At 43.1% G+C, this 25,506-nt stretch overlaps 3 protein-coding genes across 6 annotated transcripts in view; 2 read left to right on the top strand and 1 right to left on the bottom strand.

Moving 5' to 3' along the window:
* The first annotated feature begins 5,959 nt into the window (after positions 1-5,959).
* On the top strand, positions 5,960-11,044 carry LOC110515374 (H-2 class II histocompatibility antigen, A-U beta chain-like). The gene is made up of 4 exons (XM_021594294.3): positions 5,960-6,082; positions 6,373-6,583; positions 8,004-8,274; positions 8,422-11,044. Exons 3-4 carry the CDS (start codon positions 8,193-8,195, stop codon positions 8,745-8,747), a joined length of 408 nt encoding a protein of 135 aa, XP_021449969.2. The 5' UTR covers positions 5,960-6,082; positions 6,373-6,583; positions 8,004-8,192; the 3' UTR covers positions 8,748-11,044.
* On the top strand, positions 8,908-14,508 carry vmo1b (vitelline membrane outer layer 1 homolog b). Its single transcript, XM_021594286.3, has 4 exons — positions 8,908-11,660; positions 11,955-12,067; positions 13,903-14,209; positions 14,349-14,508. The coding sequence occupies exons 1-4, from the start codon at positions 11,412-11,414 to the stop codon at positions 14,349-14,351; spliced, it is 672 nt and encodes a 223-aa protein (XP_021449961.1). The 5' UTR covers positions 8,908-11,411; the 3' UTR covers positions 14,352-14,508.
* Positions 14,509-20,360: 5,852 nt separating this feature from the next.
* Positions 20,361-25,506, bottom strand: part of LOC110515384 (raftlin) — a 68,296-nt gene continuing 63,150 nt past the window's right edge. For all 4 annotated transcript variants that reach the window (XM_090229109.1, XM_021594312.3, XM_021594320.3 and 1 more), the window contains exons 9-10: positions 25,235-25,310; positions 20,361-24,511 (exon numbers count right to left, since the gene is read on the bottom strand). In XM_090229109.1, the coding sequence (XP_090085235.1) occupies positions 23,699-24,511; positions 25,235-25,310 (889 nt within the window). In that variant the 3' untranslated portion in view covers positions 20,361-23,698. The remainder of the gene's footprint in view (positions 24,512-25,234; positions 25,311-25,506) is intronic.

Here is a 25,506-nt window from a genome sequence, read left to right on the forward strand (position 1 = left end):
TGTCTTGAAGCCAGTCCTGCGTTGTCTTGGCTGTGTGCTTAGGGTCGTTGTCCTGTTGGAAGGTGAACCCAGCCTGAGGTTCTGAGTGCTCTGGAACAGGTTTTCATCCAGGAACTCTGTACTTTCATCTGTTCATCTTTGCCTTGATCCTGACTAGTGTAACGGATGTGAAACGGCTAGCTAGTTAGCGGTGGTGCGCGCCAAATAGCGTTTCAATCGGTGACGTCACTTGCTCTGAGACCTTGAAGTAGTGGTTACCCTTGCTCTGCAAGGGCCACGGCTTTTGGGGAGCGATGGGTAACGATGCTTCGTGGGTGACTGTTGATGTGTGCAGAGGGTCCCTGGTTCGCGCCCGGGTATGGGCGAGGGGACGGTCTAAAGTTATACTGTTACACTAGTGTCCCATTCCCTGCCGCTGAAAAACATCCCCACAGCATGATGCTGCCACCACCATGCTTAACCATATGGATGGTGCCAGGTTTCCTCCAGATGCGACACTTGGCATTCAGGCCAAAGAGTTCAATCTTGGCTTCATCAGACCAGAGAATCTGGTTTCTTATGGTCAGAGTCTTTAGGTGCCTTTTGGCAAACTCCAAGTGGGCTATCATGTGCCTTTTACTAAGGAGTGGCTTTCATCTGGCCACTCTACCACAAAGGCCTGATTGGTGGAGTGCTGCACAGATGGTTGTACTTCTGGAAGGTTCTCCCATCTCAACAGAGGAACTCTAGATTTCTGTCAGAGTGACCTTTGGGTTCTTGGCCACATCCCTGACCAAGGCTCTTCTCCCCTTGATTGTTCGGTTTGGCCGGGCGGCCAGCTCTAGTTAGAGCCTTGATGGTTCCAAACTTCTTCCATGTAAGAATGATGGAGGGCACTGTTCTTGTGGACTTTCAATGCTGCATAATTTTTTTGGTACCCTTCTCCATATCTGTGCCTCGACAATCCTGTCTCTGAGCTCTCCGGACAATTCCTTCGACCTCATGGCTTGGTTTTTGCTCTGACATGCACTGTCAACTGTGGGACCTTTTATAGACAGGTGTGTGCCTTTCCAAATCATGTCCAATTAATTGAATTTATCACAGGTGGACTCCAATCAAGTTGAAGAAACATCAAGGATAATCAATGGAAACAGGTTGCACCTGAGCTCAATTTCGAGTCTCATAGCAAAGGGTCTGAATACTTACGTAAATAAGGTATTTCTGTTTCTCATGGTCAGAGTCGTTAAGGGCCTTTTGGCAAACGCGCTGTCATGTGCCTTTTATTGAGGAGTGGCTTCTGTCTGGCCACTCGACCATAAAGGCCTGATTGGTGGAGTGCTGTAGAGATGGTTGTCCTTCTGGAAGGTTCTCCCATCTCCACAGACAAACTCTAGAGCTCTGTCAGAGTGACCATCGGGTTCTGACCAAGGCCCTTCTTCCCGGAATGCTCAGTTGGTCGGGCGGCCAGCTCTAAGAGTCATGGTGGTTACAAATGAATTCCATTTAACAACGAGAGGGAAGCCACTGTGTTCTTGGGGACCTTCAATGCTGCAGAAATGTTTTGGTACCCTTCCCCAGATCTGTGCCTCAACTTTTCGAAATCATGTCCAATCAATTGAATTTACCACAGGTGGAGTCCAAATCAAGGAGTAGAAACATCTCAAGGATGATCAATGGAAACAGGATGCACCTGAGCTCAATATCGAGTCTCATAGCAAAGGGTCTGAATACTTATGTAAATAAGGTATTTCTGTTTTCTATTTTTATAAATTTGGTAAAATGTATAAACCTGTTTTCGCTAAGTCATTATGAGGTATTGTGTGTAGGTTGCGGAGGATTATATAATATATTTTTTTTTTAAATAAGGCTGTAACCTAACAAAATTGGGAAAAAGTCAAGGGGTCTGAATACTTTCCAAAGGCACTGTGTGTGTGTGTATGTGTGTGTATATACACTGCTCAAAAAAATAAAGGGAACACTAAAATAACACATCCTAGATCTGAATGAATGAAATATTCTTATTAAATACTTTTTTCTTTACATAGTTGAATGTGATGACAACAAAATCACACAAAAATTATCAATGGAAATCAAATTTATCAACCCATGGAGGTCTGGATTTGGAGTCACACTCAAAATTAAAGTGGAAAACCGCACTACAGGCTGATCCAACTTTGATGTAATGTCCTTAAAACAAGTCAAAATGAGGCTCAGTAGTGTGTGTGGCCTCCACGTGCCTGTATGACCTCCCTACAACGCCTGGGCATGCTCCTGATGAGGTGGCGGATGGTCTCCTGAGGGATCTCCTCCCAGACCCGGACTAAAGCATCCGCCAACTCCTGGACAGTCTGTGGTGCAACTTGGCGTTGGTGGATGGAGCGAGACATGATGTCCCAGGTGTGCTCAATTGGATTCAGGTCTGGGGAACGGGTGGGCCAGTCCATAGCATCAATGCCTTCCTCTTGCAGGAACTGCTGACACACTCCAGCCACATGAGGTCTAGCATTGTCTTGCATTAGGAGGAACCCAGGGCCAACCGCACCAGCATATGGTCTCACAAGGGGTCTGAGGATCTCATCTCGGTACCTAATGGCAGTCAGGCTACCTCTGGCGAGCACATGGAGGGCTGTGCGGCCCCCCAAAGAAATGCCACCCCACACCATGACTGACCCACCGCCAAACCGGTCATGCTGGAGGATGTTGCAGGCATCAGAATGTTCTCCACGGCGTCTCCAGACTCTGTCACGTCTGTCACGTGCTCAGTGTGAACCTGCTTTCATCTGTGAAGAGCACAGGGCGCCAGTGGCGAATTTGCCAATCTTGGTGTTCTCTGGCAAATGCCAAACGTCCTGCACGGTGTTGGGCTGTAAGCACAAGCCACATCTGTGGACGTTGGGCCCTCATACCACCCTCATGGAGTCTGTTTCTGACCGTTTGAGCAGACACATGCACATTTGTGGCCTGCAGGAGGTCATTTTGCAGGGCTCTGGCAGTGCTCCTCCTTGCACAAAGGCGGAGGTAGTGGTCCTGCTGCTGGGTTGTTTCCCTCCTACGGCCTCCTCCAAGTCTCCTGATGTACTGGCCTTTCTCCTGGTAGCGCCTCCATGCTCTGGACACTACGCTGACAGACACAGCAAACCTTCTTGCCACAGCTCGCATTGATGAGCCACTTGTGTGGGTTGTAGACTCCGTCTCATGCTACCACTAGAGTGAAAGCACTGCCAGCATTCAAAAGTGACCAAAACATCAGCCAGGAAGCATAGGAACCGAGAAGTGGTCTGTGGTCACCACCTGCAGAACCACTCCTTTATTGGGGATGTCTTGCTAATTGCCTATAATTTCCACCTGTTGTCTATTCCATTTGCACAACAACATGTGACATTTATTGTCAATCAGTGTTGCTTCCTAAGTGGACAGTTTGATTTCACAGAAGTGTGATTGACTTGGAGTTACATTGTGTTGTTTAAGTGTTCCCTTTATTTTTTGAGCAGTGTAAATATATATATATATAAATAAATTAGAGGTCGACCAATTAATCGGAATGGCCGATTAATTAGGGCCGATTTCAAGTTTTCATAACAATCGGTAATCGGCATTTTTGGACACCGATCATGGCCGATTACATTGCATTCCACGAGGAGACTGCGTGGCAGGCTGACTATCTGTTACGCGAGTGCAGCAAGCAGCCACGGTAAGTTGCTAGCTAGCATTAAACGTATCTTATAAAAAACAATAAATAAACATAATCACTAGTTAACTACACATGGTTGATGATATTACTAGTTTATCTAGCTTGTCCTGTGTTGCATATAATCAATGCTCTGCCTGTTAATTTATCATTGTATCAAAGCCTACTTCGCCAAACGGGTGATTTAACAAGCACATTCGCGAAAAAAGCACTGTCGTTGCACCAATGTGCACCTAACCATAAACATCAACACCTTTCTTAAAATCAATACACAAGTATATATTTTTTAGCGTGCATATTTAGTTCATATTGCCTGCTAACATGAATTTCTTTTAACTAGGGAAATTGTGTCACTTCTCTCGCATTCTGTGCAACAGAGTCAAGGTATATGCAGCGATTTGGGCCGCCTGGCTCGTTGAGAACTGCGAAGACTATTCCTTCTATTCCTATTCCTTCCTAACAAAGACAGCCAACTTCGCCAAACGGGGGATGATTTAACAAAAGTGACCTCTGTCATTGCCAACAAAGGGTATATAACAAAGTATTGAGATAAACTTTTGTTATTGACCAAATACTTATTTTCCACCATAATTTGCAAATAAATTCATTAAAAATCCTACAATGTGATTTTCTGGATTTTTTCCCCTCATTTTGTCTGTCATAGTTGAAGTGTACCTATGATGAAAATTACAGGCCTCTCTCATCTTTTTAAGTGGGAGAACTTGCACAATTGGTGGCTGACTAAATACTTTTTTGCCCCACTGTATGTATGTATGTATGTATGTATATATATATATATATATATATATATATATAATATACACAGAGTAGAAATTTTAATGCAACAATTTCAAAGATTTTACTGAGTTACAGTTCATATAAGAGAGACAGTCAATTGAAAATCGGTCAATTTAAATAACCAAGCCTATGGATTGGTTTGGGTCAGAAAACCAGTCCATATCTGGTGTGTCCACCAATTTGCCTCATACCTCGCGTTTTCCGGCTGATGATTGTGCCACTCCTCTTCAATGGCTGTGCGAAGTTGCTGGATATTGGCGGAACACGCTGTTGTACACGTCGACCGAGAGCATCCCAAACATACTCAATGGGTGACATCTGGTGAGTATGCAGGTCATGGAAGAACTGGGACATTTCCTGCTTCCAGAAATTATGTACAGAACCTTGAGACATGGGGCTGTACATTATCATGTTGAAAACATGAGGTGATGGCGTTGGATGAATGGAAGGACAAAGGGCCTTGGGATCTCGTCGCGGTATCTCTATCAATGGAGGCTGCTGAGGGGAGAGCGCTCATAATAATTAGTGGAACTGAAAAAAATGAAATGGCATCAAACACCTGGAAACCATGTGTTTTGTGTATTAGATACGTTCCACTGATTCCGCTCCAGTCATTACAACGAGCACGTTCTCCCCAATTAAGATGCCACCAACCTCCTGTGCTGTGCATTCAAATTGCTATCGATAAAATGCAATTGTGTTCGTTATCCATAGTTTATGACTGCCCATACCATAACCCCCATGAGGCACTCTTCACAACAACAAACCGCTCGCCCACACAACGCCATACATGCTGTCTGCCTGGTAGTTGAAACTGGGATTAATCCGTGAAGAAGACACTTCTCCAGCATGTCAGTGGACATCGAAGGTGAACATTTTCCCACTGAAGTCGGGGACGACGCCAAACTGCAGTCAGGTCAAGACCCTGGTGAGGACAACGAGCACGCAGACGAGCTTACCTGAGAAGGTTTCTGACAGTTTGTGCAGAAATACTTTGGTTGTGCAAACCCACAGTTGCATCAATGTCCGGGTGGCTGGTCTAAGACGATCCCGCAGGTGAAGAAGCCGGATGTGGAGGTCCTGGGTTGGCGTGGTTACCCGTGGTCTGCGGTTGTGAGGCCGGTTGGACGTACAGTTTAACTAACAATAAAGGGCAGACACTGTAATGATCATGACTCCACAGTAGGTGGCAGCAGTCAGACGTGGGCTATGTCAGGGCGATGCTGATCATTCAGATAGAAATGTATTGTGTAGAATGCAGAATAGGGAGTCATGTCCCAGCGCTATTTATTGAGTTTCTATCTGCAAAGTTCTGAATGTTTCACCTCTTTGATACACCCTAGTTGTGTGTAAGGTGTGCCATGCATGCTCAGAATGCCTAATGTTCTCTATGTAATAACCATAGATATGGTAATAACGTCAGTGTCATCCAGATAAAATATTCGATTGGCTGATGATATTGAGGAAGTCACCTGACACCTTCAGCAGCACTGTTTGGAGTACTACACAATAATCAGAACATTACAGATAAGCCTTACTGGACAAGTGTACTTAGGATGGGGTGCAGAGTGTTCCTGGCTTTTATACTGGGTGTTTGTCTACTGTCACACTGCCAAAGTAAGTCCACTTTCACTCTTTTCATATGAGAGAGAAAGGAAGCAGACTGGGAATTATTTTGCTTGCAAGAATCACTTTAGCATACTGCGTTCCGGTATTCTATTCCGTAAACCCATAGATGCAGACAGCTGTTTTATATCAGTTCCCATTGTTATTAAAACAACATTTTACTGAAAGGCGTAACCAAATGAATTATATTACATTCAACATCGCTCGTACTTTTCGGCAAAGCATGCTACTAGACAGCAAGATGTGTCATTTTCCGTCTTAACTTCTGTTATTGAACACAGGCAAACATTTGCTGCGGTTTTTGACCTTCTGCCAAAAAAACGTCACTAGCGACGAAGAGTATGACGTGGAGTTTGATGGAGATGAGCTCTTCTACCCAGCAGTGGACCCCTGACCCAGGACTGCCTCACGACGTGTACGTGTCCCTCGGAACCTGCCAGTGCAACATCACCCGTTGCATTGTGGGAGAAAAGAGCCCGCCAGAGGCAATAGGTGAGTGCTGTTTCTGCAAAGTCACACCCCAGCTAGCACATCATTATCTGAGAACCATTTCTGAGAATGTTTCTTAGAGCTTGGTGAGAGCGTGGTTGTCCTATGGTTATTTTGCGTACAACCTTACCACAACTTTCTGGGAATGATGCAGGGTAGTTGCTTGACTTTGGAACATTCTCAGCACATTTAAGGAACTTGACAAAGTGGTTTGATATTGGGAATGTTCTCAAATAGTTCAGAGAAGGTTAAGAAACAACATTCTTGTGTGAGAATTTCAGTACTTCAGCATAACTTTTAATCATGGTTCTATTTTGCGAAGTTCTCATTGTACAGAGAATGTTAAAAAGACATTCCATAAAAACCACAAGAAAATGTTTAACGTTCTAATAATGTTATTTAGAAACATGCATTCTGTTCTCAGCGTCAATAAAACGCTCTCTTGTTAACTGTGTTCAGGTGTTATGTCCATGCCCATTAATTGGCCACACCTGATCTTAATGAGTACTTGTTTTGTTTGAAATGGGGTCTGTTTGAATAGACTAAAATGAACAGCTTTGTATGCCTTAAAATGCTAGCTCCATCCTGGTGGCGCAGTGGACTAAGGTGTCTTATATAACAAATTGGTTTGGTGTTTTTCTGAACTCTGGTGCATTTAGCCCCTTAGTTCAGTTCGTTTGGACTGGTGTGAACACTATCCCTACATGTACATATTACCTCAATTAGCCCGACTAACCGGTGCCCCCGCACATTGACTCTGCACTGGCACCACCTGTATATAGCCTTGCTACTGTTATTTTCACTGTCATTTTAGTTGTTTTTCTTATCTATTGTTTACCTAATACCTATTTTTTTATTTTTTTTACTTACAAGCCCTAACCAACAGTGCAATTTTTAAGAAAGCATTCCACCGTAAGGTCTACCTGTTGTATTCGACACACTGACAAATAAACTTTGATTTGATCCGCACTCTGGAGTGCACAAAACAATGGACAAAAAAGGGTGCAGGTTATTGGTTATTTGATGAAATTCGTGCAGCATAATAATGAATTGACACTCTCCTCGATCACCGAGGTGAGAGAACGAAGGAGTGCCCAAATTAGAATGGGTGACTGGATGCACCATGGCTCTCTGCTGGGTCTATTGGGTGGCTGGACTTTCTGCCATTCAGACCCGGGCAGGTGAGTCAAGTCTATTTTTTTATGAAATGCATGATGTGTCTAACATACAGTATATTTTTAAGAATGTATGAAATGAAGTTGACAGATCTTTTGTGACAATACAGTATAACGACTCCACAAAGGCACTGATAAGGAGATTTACCTGAATCACGTAACAACAACATGTTTTTTGAGTGTACCTCATGGCACAATTACATGGAAAGGGATACAACAGTCCAAATGAATACATTTATTTGTTTCAGGTGGGTAGCAGTTCCAGGGGATACTTGACTGTGAATATGATGACACCACTGATAATATGATCTACTTTTGTGAAAAACATATTCAACCAAAAATTGACCACCATCTATGACTCCAGGGTTCAGAAGTATGTGGGTTTTGGGGAGTTTGGCATACGCAATGCAGATCACTACAACAGCCAAGCTTGGGAAATGGCTATAAGGAAAGCAGAAGTGGAGACTATTTGCCGATACAGTGCAAGATACTTCAAACTGAGCACTTTGGAAAGAATAGGTAAGTAATTTTTATGTTTCTTTCCTTTCTTAGTAATTTGCACATACTGTACATTTTTTAAGTCAAGTTTGATAAAAATGTTGATGTTTCGGGCCGGGGACTTTCATCAGACAGACAACTTAATTTCTACATCATCCTATGTCCCAGTGCCTCCCATTGTCAAAGCCCGCCTGACCAAGCCCTCTCGCTACGCGGAGCTGTCCATGCTGGAGTGCAGCGTTCTAGGCTTCTACCCTCAGGAGGTGAGGGTGAGCTGGCTGAGAGACAGGCTGGAGACCACCATAGCCGTGACCTCCACAGACACACTGGCTAACGGGGACTGGAGCTACCAGCTCCACTCCTACCTAGAGTTCAGGCCTCAGAGAGGGGAGAGTGTAAGCTGCATGGTTGAGCACCCCAGCCTAGATGAACCACTGGAGGTGGTCTGGGGTGAGAGACCTGGGGAAGAGAGGGAGTATTGTGTTCTGGAGTGAGAGCTGGAGGGAGGGGAGGACAGTTGGAATGGAAATGTAGGGGAGAGGGGTACAGTGATAGACTGCATCCAATTTGCTGAGTAGAGTGTTGGAGGCTATTTTGTAAATGACAACGCCGAAGTCGAGGATCGGTAGGATAGTCAGTTTTACGAGGGTATGTTTGGCAGCATGAGTGAAGGATGCTTTGTTGCGAAATAGGAAGCCGATTCTACATTTAATTTTGTATTGGAGATGCTTAATGTGAGTCTGGAAGGATAGTTTACAGTCTAACCAGACATCTAGGTATTTGTAGTTGTCCACATATTCTAAGTCAGAACCGTCCAGAGTAGTGATGCTGGATGGGCGGGCAGGTGCGGGCAGCGATCGGTTGAAGAGCATGCATTTAGTTTTACTTGCATTTAAGAGCAGTTGGAGGCCACGGAAGGAGAGTTGTATGGCATTGAAGCTCTTCTGGAGGTTAGTTAACACAGTGTCCAAAGAAGGGCCAGAAGTATACAGAATGGTGTTGTCTGCCTAGAGGTGGATCAGAGAATCACCAGCAGCAAGAGCAACATCATTGATGTATACAGAGAAAAGAGTCGGCCCGAGAATTGAACCCTGTGGCACCTCCATAGAGACTGCCAGAGGTCCGGACAACAGGCCCTCCGATTTGACACACTGAACTCTGTCTGAGAAGTAGTTGGTGAACCATTTGAGAAACCAAGGCTGTTGAGTCTGCCGATAAGAATGTGGTGATTGACAGAGTCGAAAGCCTTGGCCAGGTCGATGAATACGGCTGCACAGTATTGTCTAACATGTCTGATATATACTGCCGGAATCTTTACTTTCCATACATCAAAACAGAGAATTGCATAGACAATCTTTGTGCACCCAAAATGTCACATTTTCATATTTTTTCAGTTGTCATATTTTTTCAGCAGAAAGTTGACTGCTTCCATGTGCATGGCATAAGATAACTTTCTTTGCCCAAAATGCCACTGGTTGTTAACAAAGCAGAAGTAATACTTTCGTTCTTTACCATACTATTCAAATTGTGTCAATGTGATGGAATCAGTTTGCTTACCATTCGTTATTTGCTTGTGTGGGACTTTCCTAGCATATATTTTCAAACACTACAGTCAGGTACATAATTACTGGCACCCTTGATAAAGAGTGCAATAAGCAATAAAGTCTAGAAAAGAGCTCTATTTTCATGTCATCTGTCCATAGCTCTGGTTCCAAGTCCTGGTGCGGTTTGTCAACCTCCAGGCAGGGTTGGGCCGATGACATGAAAATAAAGCTTTTTGGCCACGCACACCAGTGGTGGGTTTGGCGTTGACAGTATGCAGAAAAGTACCTCATTCCTATGGTAAAATACAGTGGTGCATCCTTGATCCTTGTTAAGGTCAACTGCATCATGAACATCATAACCAGTCCCAGGACATTTGACCCAAGAACCTGGTTGCCTCTGCCAGGAGGCTGACACTTGGCCACAAGTGGATCTTCCAGCAAGGCAATAACCCCCAAGCACACATCACAATCCACCAAGAAATGGTTAATTGACTACAAAATCAACATTTTGCAATGGCTGTCTCCGGACTTGAACCCAATTGGTTTGAATTGAAGAGGGCAGTCTATAAGAGCAGACAAAGGATATCAATGATCAGGAAGGATTCTGAATGGAGGAATGGTCTAAGATCCATCCCAATGTGTTCTCCAACTCGTAGAATATTTGAGAAGAAGACTGTGTTATCCTTGCAAAGACTGGGTGCTGGAGTACTGAAAACAGGAGTACAAAAAGTCTATTTTTTAGATTTGTATTACTTGTTAAACAATCTATTTCTTTATGCTCTTGTATTAGTATAATTAGTTTAAAAAAATATATATTTGTGTTTTTGTATAATAGATTTTTTGCTAATAATTATGGACCTGACTGTATGAAATGTTAACATATGTGCAGGTAATTGATGTGCATTTAGACGTTACTGCTAGATACAGGGGACACGAGGTTATACAACAAGGTCATTTTTTCTGTCTTTATATAATTGGAAATATACTCATTAACATGCACAGAATTGTTTGAACGTCATCTATAGCGAAAAATCATAAAATAGCACTGCTTTCTGTTATACCAGACAGGAGAAAAAGCTACTCATTATGCAAGTCCTGTCGATTGAAAACAATTACTTCAGTTGCCTTGGGACTGCACATGCACAGCGATAACAGAAAGGCTCTTCATATGAGATGTAAGAAAATTAACATTTGAAATCAATGTAAACTAACTGATCTATTTTTGATAATAAAGACATTAACATATGTTCCTTTTTTTTGTTCACTCTTGTCGTGCCAAAGAAATCAGCTTTGGACGTGGTTTCTGACAATTAAAATGTTTTATGTCATAGCATGTAGACAGTCAAATTACTAATATACAACATGGGCCACACTTTGGTATGACAAATAATTGACAGTTCATTGAGACTATACGGGCTGCTTTTGAAGTCAAAGACAGTATTGTTATTTTGAACTTTAAGTCCTAGTACCACCTGCCTCTTCCCATGGCCAGACCACAGTGTTGTAAATGATTAATACTGATAACAGTATGGAGACACCATATGGGCACCATTTTGGAGGCGTGAGTGAGGAAGGCTATAAGAGTTCACTGCCTTTGTTCCATCCCTTCTGTGGATGAGACTGACTTCTGTCAACATGACTACCCCTCTTTTCACTGCTCTGTCCTTCCTGGCTGTGCTGGCCCTTGGGTCATGTCTAGCTCTCTTGCCCGAGGAGCAGCCCTATGTGGAGCGTGCTGGTATCCAATACAGCGCTAGGCCTTACACCTCCCTCCTCACCGTGCCCAATGGAGAGCAGTTTGGGAACTGGACCTGGCCCGAGATGTGTCCCGACAAGTTCTTCGCCGTTGGGTTCATGCTCCGGGTAAGCAAGGGCTCCTTCATACATTTCAAACACATCTACCAGTTTGGATAGCATTTCTTTCAATTAGACAATTCAGGGATTAAATTCCAGTCCCCTGTGGTCAAAAAGCCTATTTTCAAATAGCCCATTTATTAAAAATAAATACATCTACACAATTCAAATCCTAAATTTGATGTAATCAAAATGTATTTGTGGTGTTGATCCATTACCAAACATGATCAACACATTTGTGTATAACGAGACCATTCTTCTGTTTGAGCTAATGCTAGCATATGTCCATTAACCTTCTCTCAGGTGGAGTCCGAACAGTACGGTCTGGACGACACTGCCCTGAATGGCATTCGCTTGATCTGCGCTAAGGACGAAGATAGGAGCTTCTTGTACACCATTGAGTCTCACACTGGATTGTATGTACAGGCGAGAACAACATGCCTCATATTGGCCTATCACATTGCTCAATGTAGACACAGTTGGAAGTAATCATATCCTTTTAAGATACAGGTTTAACTGTAAAAGCGCATTTCAAACTATAGTGATGACATGTGACTCAACACCTCGATTCGGTCTTATGTAGCAACATTTGAAGTGGTTTTTTTACATGGGTAAAAAGTAGAGACTCAGAGCTAGAAAATGGTATATCTACACTGCATTTTTGAGGAACAATGGGAAAGTAATTCTGCTTTGATAGTTGATAAACTCATTTTTGAGAAAAGGGCCTATAAATGTTTTGCTGCCTACTGGAGAGCTCTCCTTTGTCTACACCCATTCAGCATTGTTCACACCCTCTTAAGTCAGCCCCACCCATTTCTTTAAGGATTCACATGTGAGGTCATGTGCTAAACAGTGAGTAGTGTACTAAAGATTAAGACTAAATGTGGTCAAAGTAGTAGCCTACAATAAGGAAAAATTCCAGGCTAACAAAGTGTCCAGATAAAAATATTTTATAAATGTTAGATCACACTTGCCTAAATTGATGGGTCATGAGAAAGAAATTCTATAACCCCCAGCCACATCCAGTGGTGAAAAAGGTACAAAATTGTCATACTTGAGTAAATGTAAACATACTTTTACTTCAGTCATTTTCTATTAAGGTAAGTCACCCAGTAAAATATTACTTGAGAAAAAGTCTAAAAGTATTTGGGTTTAAAAATACTTAAGTGCCCACCAGCACCGTACCATCCTCCAGTCCAACCAGTTTGGGATGTTGACCCCTGTTACAGTGCTGTCCTTCACAACACCAGCAATCTCAGATAGTGTTCATTCTGGTATTTTTAAAGCACTGTTTGATGAGGCCAGTCTGGGTCCAGACTGTGGTGGAGCTTGTGCTTGGTCCGCCTGGCACAATACCAGAGCACAAACTTGTTCTTGTTTTGGCCACTGCAGTTATCACAATTCAGGTCCACACGTGTTTCCCCAACTCCGTAGTTGGTGAAGAAATGGTGCATGTAGTTGATGACCGCGCTGCTGCCTTTGCTAGATGACGTGCCTTCATCAATCAAGTAGTTGACTTGTGGTGGTATTCCTTCACAGCAGACACCAAACAAGCCACACTTGCGAGGAGTTCAAAGGTAGATGGGACCTGGCTACATAGTCAGAAGGATAGTGCACCTGCAAACAACAAAATAACATTAAGATAAATTACAATTAATTGTCTCAGCCCTGTCAATCTGTCTTTACACATCTCAGTGAAAGGTATTTGCCTGCCTCCCATATATATTGTGTTGTGTATATCTATCCATCTATGTCCTTAATCAGTATTAAAGGAGGAAATGTTGCTTACCTGTTGAACAAAATCAAAGCTGTAATGCATCCTAGTGTCATCCTGAACAACATGCCTCTTATCGTCCTTGTTACGAAATGTCGCCAAGCCAACAGATGGCGCTGCTGTTATTTATCTGAGTATGATACTATATAGTACTGGCGAGCCAAGATAGCCATTACTTACTATGCACTGTATGCATGCTACCGAGTGATGCTTAAGTAACATTACCTTGGTCTTGTATAGAACAAACAGCACACAAAACAGTCCTATTTCATGGCTCAAAGTAGACACAAATTGACTTATCAGTTGAACCCTGCATCTTCAAACTGTAGTGATATGTTATTCCATGTCCTGTTTCTACTCTCTACATCATGTGCCTCTTTTCTCTGTCTCATAGCTATGATCAAACCTCATTCCAGACTGCTGTGATGGTGAAATAATATTCCATGTCGCGTATGCCTCTCTCTCTTCCTCTCCCAGCTTTGGTGACTGGTCGGACCCCCAGTATTGCCCCAGGGGTGTGCTGACTTCCTTCCAGCTGCGTGTGGAGCCCCACCAGGGTCTGTTCGGTGACGACACAGCCGCCAACAACGTCAGGTTCCGCTGCAGCAGCAACCCCACCCTCGCAGGCGCCGGCCTGGACTACGGTGAGTACAGCCTCTGGAGCCAGGATTGTGGCGATGGAGGAATCTGTGGCATCGAGACCAAGATGGAGGAATACCAGTACGGTCTGGATGACTCATCTCTCAATGACGTGCGCTTCCACTGCTGCGCCAAACTCCAGCAGGTGAGATAAGATGGTTTATCATAGAGGGGTTGAATGAGTTGGTCTTGTGTATGATATTGATGTCATGGCAGCTCTGGAACCCTAAAGTACATCACTCATTGTCTAACCCTCTGGTGTATTTCTTGTCATATCCTCACAGTAATCATCTGAGGGAGATACCTCTTCTGGACCAATCTCAACCAACCAACTGGCCCAGGACCTGTCAACACACAGGCTCTGACCCATGGTCCATTCAATCCAATCTACACCCAATATCTGAATCTGCCACTGGTTAAAACCTAATAAATCATTCAACTGTCTCTTTATGGCTCCTTTTGTTCAGTGAGGCTGAAACAAATGACATTAGCTCCGACTGAACATAACCCACTCATCAGAGCTGAAGAACCCCTCTAGATCACTCCACAATACGCACTGAAATCCTCATCAGCATGAGAACAGCATGTTTTCATAGAGCGTCTCTAATGACCCAATAAACTCAAAGCAAAGTCATAACAAGTGTGCACAAAATGTAGGTGCTGACACACGCATTCCTCCTCCTGGAAAGGGAGCTAATTAAGAAATGACAAGGGTTATTAATTAATTTACAGTTTAAAGGCCTGACGGCATCCGATAAGACGGTGATTGGCATACACAGAGGTACTTGTGTTTAGTGTGTGAGTGGGTAATCTGCAAAACGCAGTGTAAGTGGAGAAAAAGGACCGTGTGACTTTATCAAGCAGTGCAGCAATGGTTATCACCAGCTACTCAAACATGAGGCAATGGAGGCATACTGATAATGACCCATAATGCACTACTCTGGAGTTTCTCTTTCATGCTAATGAGTGAACTTCTGGTGAACTCAAGTTAAGTTCAAACTTATTTGCCTCTTGGTACGCAATACTTTCATTTAGTGTGGGTTAGATTAGAGTGATAGGTCGTCTATATAAACTCAGTAACAACAAAAACAGTCCCTTTTTCAGGACCCTGTCTTTCAAAGATAATTAGTAAAAATCCAAATAACTTCACAGATCTTCATTGTAAAGGGTTTAAACAATTTCCCATGCTTGTTCAATGAACCACAAACAATTAATGAACATGCACCTGTGGAACGGTCGTCAAGACACTAACAGCTTTCAGACGGTAGGCAATTAAGGTCACAGTTATGAAAACTTAGGACACTAAAGAGGTCTTTATACTGACTCTGAAAAACGCCCAGGGTCCCTGCTCATCTGTGTGAACGTAGGCATGAGGGCTGCAGATGTGGCCAGGGCAATAAATTGCTATGTCCGTACTGTGAGACACCTAAGACAGCGCTACAGGGAGACAGGACGGACAGCTGATTGTCCTCACAGTGGAAGACTACATGTAACAACACCTGCACAGGATCGGTACTTCCGAACATCACATCTGCGGGACAGGTACAGGATGGCAACAACAACTGCCCGAGTTACACCAGGAACGCACAATCCCTCCATCAGTGCTCAGACTGTCCGCCTGTTGTAAGGCAGGTCCTCACCAGACATCACCGGTAACAACGTCGCCTATGGGCACAAACCCACCGTAAAATTAAAAGGAGATGCACTCCAGTACTTAATGCAGCTGGTGGCCACACCAGATACTGACTGTTACTTTTGATTTTGACTCCACCTTTGTTCAGAGACACATTATTCCATTCTGTTAGTCATGTCTGTGGAACTTGTTTGTCTCAGTTGTTGAATCTTATGTTCATATAAATATTTACACAAGTTTGCTGAAAATAAATGCAGTTGACAGTGAGAGGATTTTTTTGTTGTTGCTGAGTTTATGCATGTTGATACTTTGAAAGGGTCCTTATAAGATGAAGTGTTTAAATGCAGACAAAATATGCATTTCTTTGCTGAGTCATGAGCAGCATCAGAGGGAGGTACATCCAACCAGATGAGCAGATGACTGGCATGACCACTAGATGGCAGTGTTATCTTAGAGGTGAATTGACATTTTTCAGTGGATGGATGGTATGACACAGGGGTATTCAACTCTTACCCTATGAGGTCCAGCGCCTGCTGGCTTTCTGTTCTACCGGATAATTAATTGCATCCACCTGGTGTCCCAGGTCTAAATCAGTTCCTGGTTACAGGGGAACAACGGGGGAAAAAAGCAATGGTGCTGGCAGCGAGGTCCAGAGTTGAGTTTGAGGGGTATGACAGAACCAACTAGATGAAAACCAGTAAAAATAACAGTATACACAATGTAGATGAACAGAAATGATTAAGTGATCTGGTTGCGTAGACAGTTTCGGGTGTCCTCTTACAGTTTGCAGTAAATCAATTAAACCTTTATGGCCCTCTGGGCACAGAATGATATTCCTTAAATTAACCTTTGCGTATCATTTTACAAATATAAAGACTTAGTCTGATAAATTCCCATCTTAATACAAGATTACCAAAATTCTCCAGACATTCAGTATGCCACATTCAGCAGTTTTATCCCAAACCCAACTAGGACTTAGTGGTAAACCCCATTGGCCACAGCGCTTTAGGCCGAAAGTACATTTATTCAATACTATAACTGCAGGCTGGAAATGAGGATTTTTGACACGCTCTAGTGGTCCACCTCATCCCCTTGGTCATTTAAGATCTATTAATGTTTCCTGTAGTGGACAACATGGAAATGATGTGGTTGTTGTTTCATAGCCCTCATTATAATGACCCTGTCCTCCCCGGGGCTCCTAGCTCTCATGATGTATAGATCACCCCTGACCGTGAAACTCTACGTAAATACGGCTTGCTTTCACAAGCACCATTACCATGATTTGTGAACACATGGGGCCCACAATACAGCAGCATAATGCCTATACATTTGATCAACGTAATGAAAATGTAATAAGCAGATACGACAGATTTTAAACAATAGTTGAGTTTTTTTACCCCTTGTGCTCCCTAAGAAAATGACATTGTCTGTAAGCGCATAGCTACAGCACTCAGGTCCAGCCTGATCCAACAATAGAGTCCTTATACTGTAGACTGTGAGGGACTGACGTTTTCTGCATTTACCTCTTTACATTCTTTCAGCAATACAAAGGCCAACCTACAAGAGCCCCTCACTTGGGGGCCGATTCAAACCAGAGTTAAGCTTGTGTAAATAACATCTAATTCCCTTTTCATGCACCTTTAGCTCTAACGGGTATTCTGACCTTGAACTTGAGAATAGCATGTTGTTCAACCGCTTTTCGTTTTGGTTGAAGATGAAAGAAATGAAGGTGTGGTGGAGGTGTGTCTACAGAAATGCCGTATTCTGACCTTGACTTAATTCCCCCATAATTACACCACCTTTACACATGATGAAATGAGGAATAAGGTCAAGCAACCTGTCGGTTCCAAGTGGAACAACATCTACTTTCTTTTTCCCCCGATAGAAATAACACCATTCTCCATGCATTGTAATTTACAAATTGATAAGAGCTAGGTAAATGAGTAAGCCGTTTGGATAAGGGGATTGTAATATATAAATGACCCTAAATAATATACAAGATCAGAGTATTTTAAAATCAACCAACTGGTGGCGGAAAGGAGATAAATATGTGTAATAAGAGGGTTCTTTCATTAATCCCCATTCTGAACCAATTCTCTCAATATACACTGAATGTACAAAACATTAGGAACACCTGCTCTTTCCATGACAGACTGACCAGGTGAAGGCTATGATTCCTTATTGATATAAATGGTTAAATCCACTAAAATCAGTGTTGATGCAGGGGAGGAGACAGGTTAAAGAAGGATTTTTAAGCCTTGAGACCATCGAGACATTAATTGTGTATGTGTGCCATTCAAAGGGTGAATGGGCAAGACCAAAAAGATTTAAGTGCCTTTGAACGCGGAATGGTAGTAGGTGCCAGGTGCACCGGTTTGAGTGTGTCAAACTGCAACACTGCTGGGTTTTTCACGCTCAAATGTTTCCCGTGTGGATCAAGAATGGTCCACCACCCAAAAGGCATCCAGCCAACTTGACACAATTGTGAGAAGAATTGAAGTCATGGGCCAGCATCCCCGTGGAACGCTTGACACCTTATAATGTCCATGCCCTGATGAATTGAAGCTGTTCTGAGGGTAAAAGGAGGTGTAACTCAGTATTAGGAAGGTGTTCCCAATGTTTTGCACACTCTGTGTCTGTCGAGAAAATTCAAATTAAAAAGGTACACCGTATTTAACGGGTTTTAGATAAATGTACTGAAAACCCTTTTTAATGAAAACTCCACAAGAAAATACACTGCTCCAAAAAATAAAGGGAACACTAAAATAACACATCCTAGATCTGAATGAATGAAATATTCTTATTAAATACTTTTTTCTTTACATAGTTGAAAGTGCTGACAACAAAATCACACAAAAATTATCAATGGAAATCAAATTTATCAACCCATGGAGGTCTGGATTTGGAGTCACACTCAAAATTAAAGTGGAAAACCACACTACAGGCTGATCCAACTTTGATGTAATGTCCTTAAAACAAGTTGTATGACCTCCCTACAATGCCTGGGCATGCTCCTGATGAGGTGGCGGATGGTCTCCTGAGGGATCTCCTCCCAGACCTGGACTAAAGCATCCGCCAACTCCTGGACAGTCTGTGGTGCAATGTGGCATTGGTGGATGGAGCGAAACATGATGTCCCAGATGTGCTCAATTGGATTCAGGTCTGGGGAACGGGCGGGCCAGTCCATAGCATCAATGCCTTCCTCTTGCAGGAACTGCTGACACACTCCAGCCACATGAGGTCTAGCATTGTCTTGCATTAGGAGGAACCCAGGGCCAACCGCACCAGCATATGGTCTCACAAGGGGTCTGAGGATCTCATCTCGGTACCTAATGGCAGTCAGGCTACCTCGCCATGGAGGGCTGTGCGGCCCCCCAAATAAATGCCACCCCACACCATGACTGACCCACCGCCAAACCGGTCATGCTGGAGGATGTTGCAGGCAGCAGAACGTTCTCCACGGCGTCTCCAGACTGTCACGTCTGTCACGTGCTCAGTGTGAACCTGCTTTCATCTGTGAAGAGCACAGGGCACCAGTGACGAATTTGCAAATCATGGTGTTCTCTGGCAAATGCCAAACCCCCACCTGTGGATGTCGGGCCCTCATACCACCCTCATGGAGTCTGTTTCTGACCGTTTGAGCAGACACATGCACATTTGTGGCCTCCTGGAGGTCATTTTGCAGGGCTCTGGCAGTGCTCCTCCTGCTCCTCCTTGCACAAAGGCGGAGGTAGCGGTCCTGCTGCTGGGTTGTTGCCCTCCTACGTCCTCCTCCACGTCTCCTGATGTACTGGCCTGTCTCCTGGCAGCGCCTCCATGCTCTGGACACTACGCTGACAGACACAGCAAACCTTCTTGCCACAGCTTGCATTGATGTGCCATCCTGGATGAGCTGCACTACCTGAGCCACTTGTGTGGGTTGTAGACTCCGTCTCATGCTACCACTAGAGTGAAAGCACCGCCAGCATTCAAAAGTGACCAAAACATCAGCCAGGAAGCATAGGAACTGAGAAGTGGTCTGTGGTCACCACCTGCAGAACCACTCCTTTATTGGGGGTGTCTTGCTAATTGCCTATAATTTCCACCTGTTGTCTATTCCATTTGCACAACAGCATGTGAAATTTATTGTCAATCAGTGTTGCTTCCAAAGTGGACAGTTTGATTTCACAGAAGTGTTCCCTTTATTTTTTGAGCAGTGTATGTTGGCCAGCAAGTGAGAGGGTTTTCAGCAGTTGAATTACATTTATTCAGTGCGTGCAAGGTAGCCACACCTGCAAAGTCTGTTACACACCTGCATACGGGAAGTATGAATACCAACTGCTGAGAAGTGCTTAATAAATCAAAAAAGGAATAGATTTTCTGAGTCTGAATTGAGCCCTTAGAGCTGAACCTGTATAAAACATGTCTCAACTTGTTTTTCTCACTGGCCAATGTCATGTTTAACCATCCATGTGATTCTACAGTCTAATGGTACATTTTAGTGTTTATGGAATCTAAGACATTGAAGGTTGCACATACATCTTTACAAGAGACTTCAAAATTGAAAGACCACTGAGGAGTGAAATGTGTAGTGTTGGGTAATGATTTGAGTTTAGGAATCAAACATGGCAAAATGCATTGTTTTCAAAATTCACCTAGAAACAGAAAACACCACAGGTGCACATTAAATATAAATAATTTTATAATATACAAATTGTACAGTCATGAACAGTAGGGATGTGGACATTTCCATGAAAATCGAATACAAAGAATACCTTTGTTTTTACAAACACTGCAGTGCGTGTCGGTAGCCGATGACCAAAGACACTCAACATTCAAAATGGCAGCGCAGGTGATGAAAACAGCAACATCGGAGATGAAACCTAGCAATACAATTCCAGAGGCCACGAGCAAGCTAAAGTGACAACATAAAGAGATTGCCATCCTACTGTATCATGTTTCTGTCATTTCTAATCTGTCCATTTCACATCAGAACACACAGGAAATGAACCCTGGAACACACATTTTGCACAGCATTATCAAGAACAATTGCACTGCCACTGACTGCTGAGCTTTAGACAATTATGGTTACATAAAGACAGGAAATAGTAGATTACCTTTTTTTCATGAGTGGTTTGAAGGCGCTTGTTCTAGACAAGGCTGAGGTTGGTCTACGTTAGTCACAGGTCTCACTCGTCACGGAAGGGTAAGTAAACAACATTCAGCATAATTTAACTGATGAAGTGACAGATCCTGCTTCACTTTTCTCTCCATATCCTTGCTTTTCAGTATCAGGAAAAATGTAGTCTACCCACTCTCCCCAGAGTCTACTTATGTAAAAGCTGAGCAAATGTACAAATCACTAATCATCTCTTATCACGACAGATGAGGGCATGGAGTTCACGACCCCCAGGTAATACAAACGGATACAGGACCTGGTGTCATTTGACCCAACTCTGTGGAGGTTACAGTTGTCCATGTTAATGGATGTCCAACCGGAATGCTGTAGGTGTTAAAATACAATGATGTAAAGGCATGAGATCACCTGATAGTTCCTGGCTGTATTTTTCCACACTTTCCTACCATAATTTAATGTACATTGTACTTGAACAGGCAGTATTGTCTCAGTGTAAAATAATATACGAAGGAACAAGGATCACAGGTATATAAAATTAAAAAAAGACTCAAATTGGTATGAACAACAGAACTGATGAACACATAATAAACAATGTATGAATAAGGAAATATGACAGTCCTACATTATCTTATATCTGGGCAGAAAGCGATTAGTCTAAATTTAAAGAGAAAAAATTACTTGATAAGAACCCAATGGGGAAATCTGTCTCAGGGTCCAGGTAATCTCTTCACTTATCACAGAGGGGTGTTTTAGAATGCCATTTCTTATTCATATTTGTCCTAGTCTCACAAATATTAAAACTGACAAGTAATTTCTATTATCTCTCTAGCGGTGACCCGCAAAGCTAAATAAAATATGTTGAATAAAACAAGTGCTTATTAAAGCTCATAATAGCCTAACGCGAAGTGTCGCTGGAGAAAACAATACCTCAGATAATATCATAAAATAAGAAATATCCTGACTTCATATCAAATCTGCTTTTTGACAAGTGGGAAACTTCTTTGTACTCGAACAAGTAGCAGCTGTGGAAAATCCATCAAACATGGTTCAAACATGACCCCTGACCACTTGGCCATTAGTAATGACCTCACGCCCACAGCATGGACCATATGGTGGGAAAAGTTGGCAATGATGACCCCATAGCTACAAATCCCCAATATGCCTAAGGAGGTAGCTAGTTCCAGTATGAACATTAGAAAGCACACTTCAGCTAGCGTTAGCACGACAGAATACACTGAGCCTAACTTCAAATCAAAAACAGACACTTCCCCATCAACAACACCGTGTAAAGCTAAATTCCTTACCTCCCGTTCAAATCTAAAACAGAGAACACTGAACTTACCTTCAAACATTGATTGTTGCAACCCTCTCAGGCTATTACACTGAAACCACCTTGATATTTGTCAAACTTAGGCCCAGACGATTTAGGCCCAGTATCATAATATGGCTATCCTGGTCACAGTTTAGAATTTTATACAATACATCTGCCATTGAGATGAACATTTCGGGACAGTCGGTTATTCAGAAAAATACCACATTTAGAAAACGACGACAAGCCTATATTCATCTGTAAACATACAGGTTTCCACAGACTTTGCTTAGCAACTGCAGCACAAGAAAAATCAATCGCTATGAAAATCACAATCCAGATTAAGTGCTATTTGTTATTTTTCGAGGTGAGATTTTCCACTGTCAATAGCCACATAAGTGGCCCCCATTATAAATGTATGACTTGACTGACACCCCGCTGACAGTCCATTAGCCGGTTAATGATTTCTCTACACAGCATCGATGCAGCACCACTTTAAAATGGAAAGCAACATGATACCTTGAAAGACTACATTATGATTTTGGTATGGTCAGAAATGACACCGTCAAGAGGGGCTTTTAAAAGCTTGAGGTGAAATATTAAAGCCAATGTCAATGAAAAATGGCAATTCGAACACAGCTCAATCATTTAAAAAGGATTGCGCAATCATTTTTGTTTTTCTACTTCCTCTGTGCTCCGTTACCATCTTGAACATCCAGTCATGGCCCAGCCCATAACCTTACCAAGTACTTTTTAATGACCATTGATTGGAAAAGCTATTCAAATCAAACGTGTTTAAACTCTCAAAGTTGACTCAACATTTCCAAGTTTGGTTCTCATCACATTTCACTTCCACTCAACCCACACACATTCAATGGAGATTGACTCCATTATCAAACACTTTACCTGGCTTGGATATTGACACATACGGAATGCAAGGTGAATGTATCGTGCCTACCATAAGAATCAGAGTGATTATCAGAATCATCTGTAGTACTTTACATTACGGGCTAAAAGTAAATAATGTTCCATTCACCTTGCATTGGATTGCCTGCCGCAACAACAGCCACTACATTTCCCACAGTTCTCCTCATCTAAACCCATGTGACATACAGTAACTGTACCACTATGGTACTGTACAAATAAGGACAAGCGAGTTTGCCTGGTTAAAAAGTCTGTGTTTCTTCAGACCCAAGCTCCATTGGTCCCATCAACTTGTCCATTATATCCAGCGACTCTCGTACATTAGTCTCCTCCGCATCATTCCCAGTTATGTACATTCACTATGTGTAGGTATAGAATCAGTCTCAGGCTGTGAGAAAGACTGGTGCGTGTCCATCTGTGGTATCAGTCTGAGGCTGTGAGAGAGACTGGTGCGTGTCCATCTGTGGTAGAGATGTGTCCGTTGTGGAGAGATGTCTGCTGCAGAGGATAGAGTGACTACATGGTAGGAGGATGTTGCTGAAATATAGGCTGTTCAATGGTGACTTTCTGGAGCCCCTATCTCAGGTTATGATGTTTGGTAGGTACATGAATGATGGGTAGGAGAACCCTTAGGTGTGATGTCTGAAGAGGTTTACACATCAGACCTTTGACTCTCTTCAGGGCATTGATTGGTCAATTTGACCTGTCCATCCTCCTTTACTACCTTTTGCACCTCTTCCTGCACTACATGTTCTTCCTGGTCAGGTGGGTCTTGTTGCATGGCAACATTCTCCGTTTCTCCATTTTCTTCCCCTCCATTTGTCTCTTCCTTAGTCTCAACCCCATGTTCCTTCACTTCCATTCCAGCTCCTCCCCCTTTCTCCTCTTTCTGCCCTTGTTCTTTGGTCTCCACCTCCACCTCTGAACCCTTGGTAATTTCGGTTTCATCATCAATTGCCAGCACATTTTCTCTCTCTCCCCGTCTTTCCTGCTCAGTCTCTGACCCTGCTCCTTCTCCTTCCTCCACTCTCCCCTCTTTGTCACTCTTGTCATCTTTTCCTGCAGCTCCATCTCTTTCCTTCCCAGTTTCTACCCCTTCCTCAGTTTCTGCCTCAACCTTTTCCTCTTCCTCCACTTCACAGGGAGCCTCCGCCTCTTTACACACAGTCTCCGCCTCTTTACACACAGTCTCCGCCTCTTTACACACAGCCTCCGCCTCTTTACACACAGCCTCCGCCTCTTTACACACAGCCTCTACCTCCGTCTCTTTCACTGTCTCCTCTTCGCTCCCCTTGTTTTCCTTCACGTTCCTGCTCTCTTTGACCACCTTTTCCCCGTCGTCAAGAACCTTGGACTCTTCCAGATCTTTCTCTGCTGCCGATTGCTTGTTTTTCTTCTTCTTCTTCTTGTTTTTTGACGCGTCTTTAACAGAGTTCTTGTTGGCCTTGCTTTTGAATATCAGTTTCTGAAAGACAGGATGTTTGTGTAAGAACGTTTCTAAACTGCTGTTCTATTGGCCATATTACGGACGGACAGACAGACCGTTGGAAATGGACATAATAGCAAACAAGGAAAGAACAAATTAAAATGATTCTCATTGTGGGGAATGAAATGGTAATTTCAAGGGAATTGATTGGTGCCTTCAGGGGTACAGACCAAACAAGAAAATACGGCTGCTAATATTTCTGAGATTGCCTCCATTGACCCACTTTTAGCTGAGACTTACAGTATACGGAGGTAAATAGCATGTTAACTGCACACAAACATCCGCATTATCGTTCTCTGCTCGTCTCTGCAGGGTTATTGCCCATCAGTTTGGTTGCCAATGGTGACCAGAGTTTAAATTCAGGTCACAGGCAATATCAGCATTTGATTCATTCTAGATTTAACCTCTAGGTTAAATCTAGAGGTTATATCAGTACTATCTAGGGTCAAATGGGAAGTACTTTCTCAACATGCATTGCCGTAGTTACCACAGAATGGCTCATATCTCAAGAAGAAAGGGGTTTATTCACATTTGACCGGCAGTGTGCACATTTATCTATGTGAAAACAAAAACAAGTGTGGTATGTGCCCGGGGTGGTGAGGGATGATGTTGGCCTTGCAGCGCTACTCTGGCTAGTGAACAAGCTGCGAGCCGACCCACATGTGACAAGACAAACACTGAGAGGGATGAGAGGTCACACACCTTGGAGTCCCCCCTCTTGCGGGGAAGGACAGGTCTCTGAAGAAAAACAACCTGCTTGGTGGCCAAACTTCCATCACTAGTGTAGAGGGAGAGATAGGGAGATGGAGAGATAGGGAGATGGAGAGATAACAGGCAGAGGTGAATATGGATAGAGGGAGGTAGAGAGTATATAATTAGAACTGAAATACAAATAACTTTGGAAACCATAGCCATTTTCTTGATTGTTACTTTATTTGTAGAGGACAATGCCTGTACCATCGATAAAGAAATCC

This window comes from Oncorhynchus mykiss, chromosome 3 (genome assembly GCF_057628025.1).
Source record: "Oncorhynchus mykiss isolate SJ-2025 chromosome 3, ASM5762802v1, whole genome shotgun sequence".
Taxonomy (NCBI): domain Eukaryota; kingdom Metazoa; phylum Chordata; class Actinopteri; order Salmoniformes; family Salmonidae; genus Oncorhynchus; species Oncorhynchus mykiss.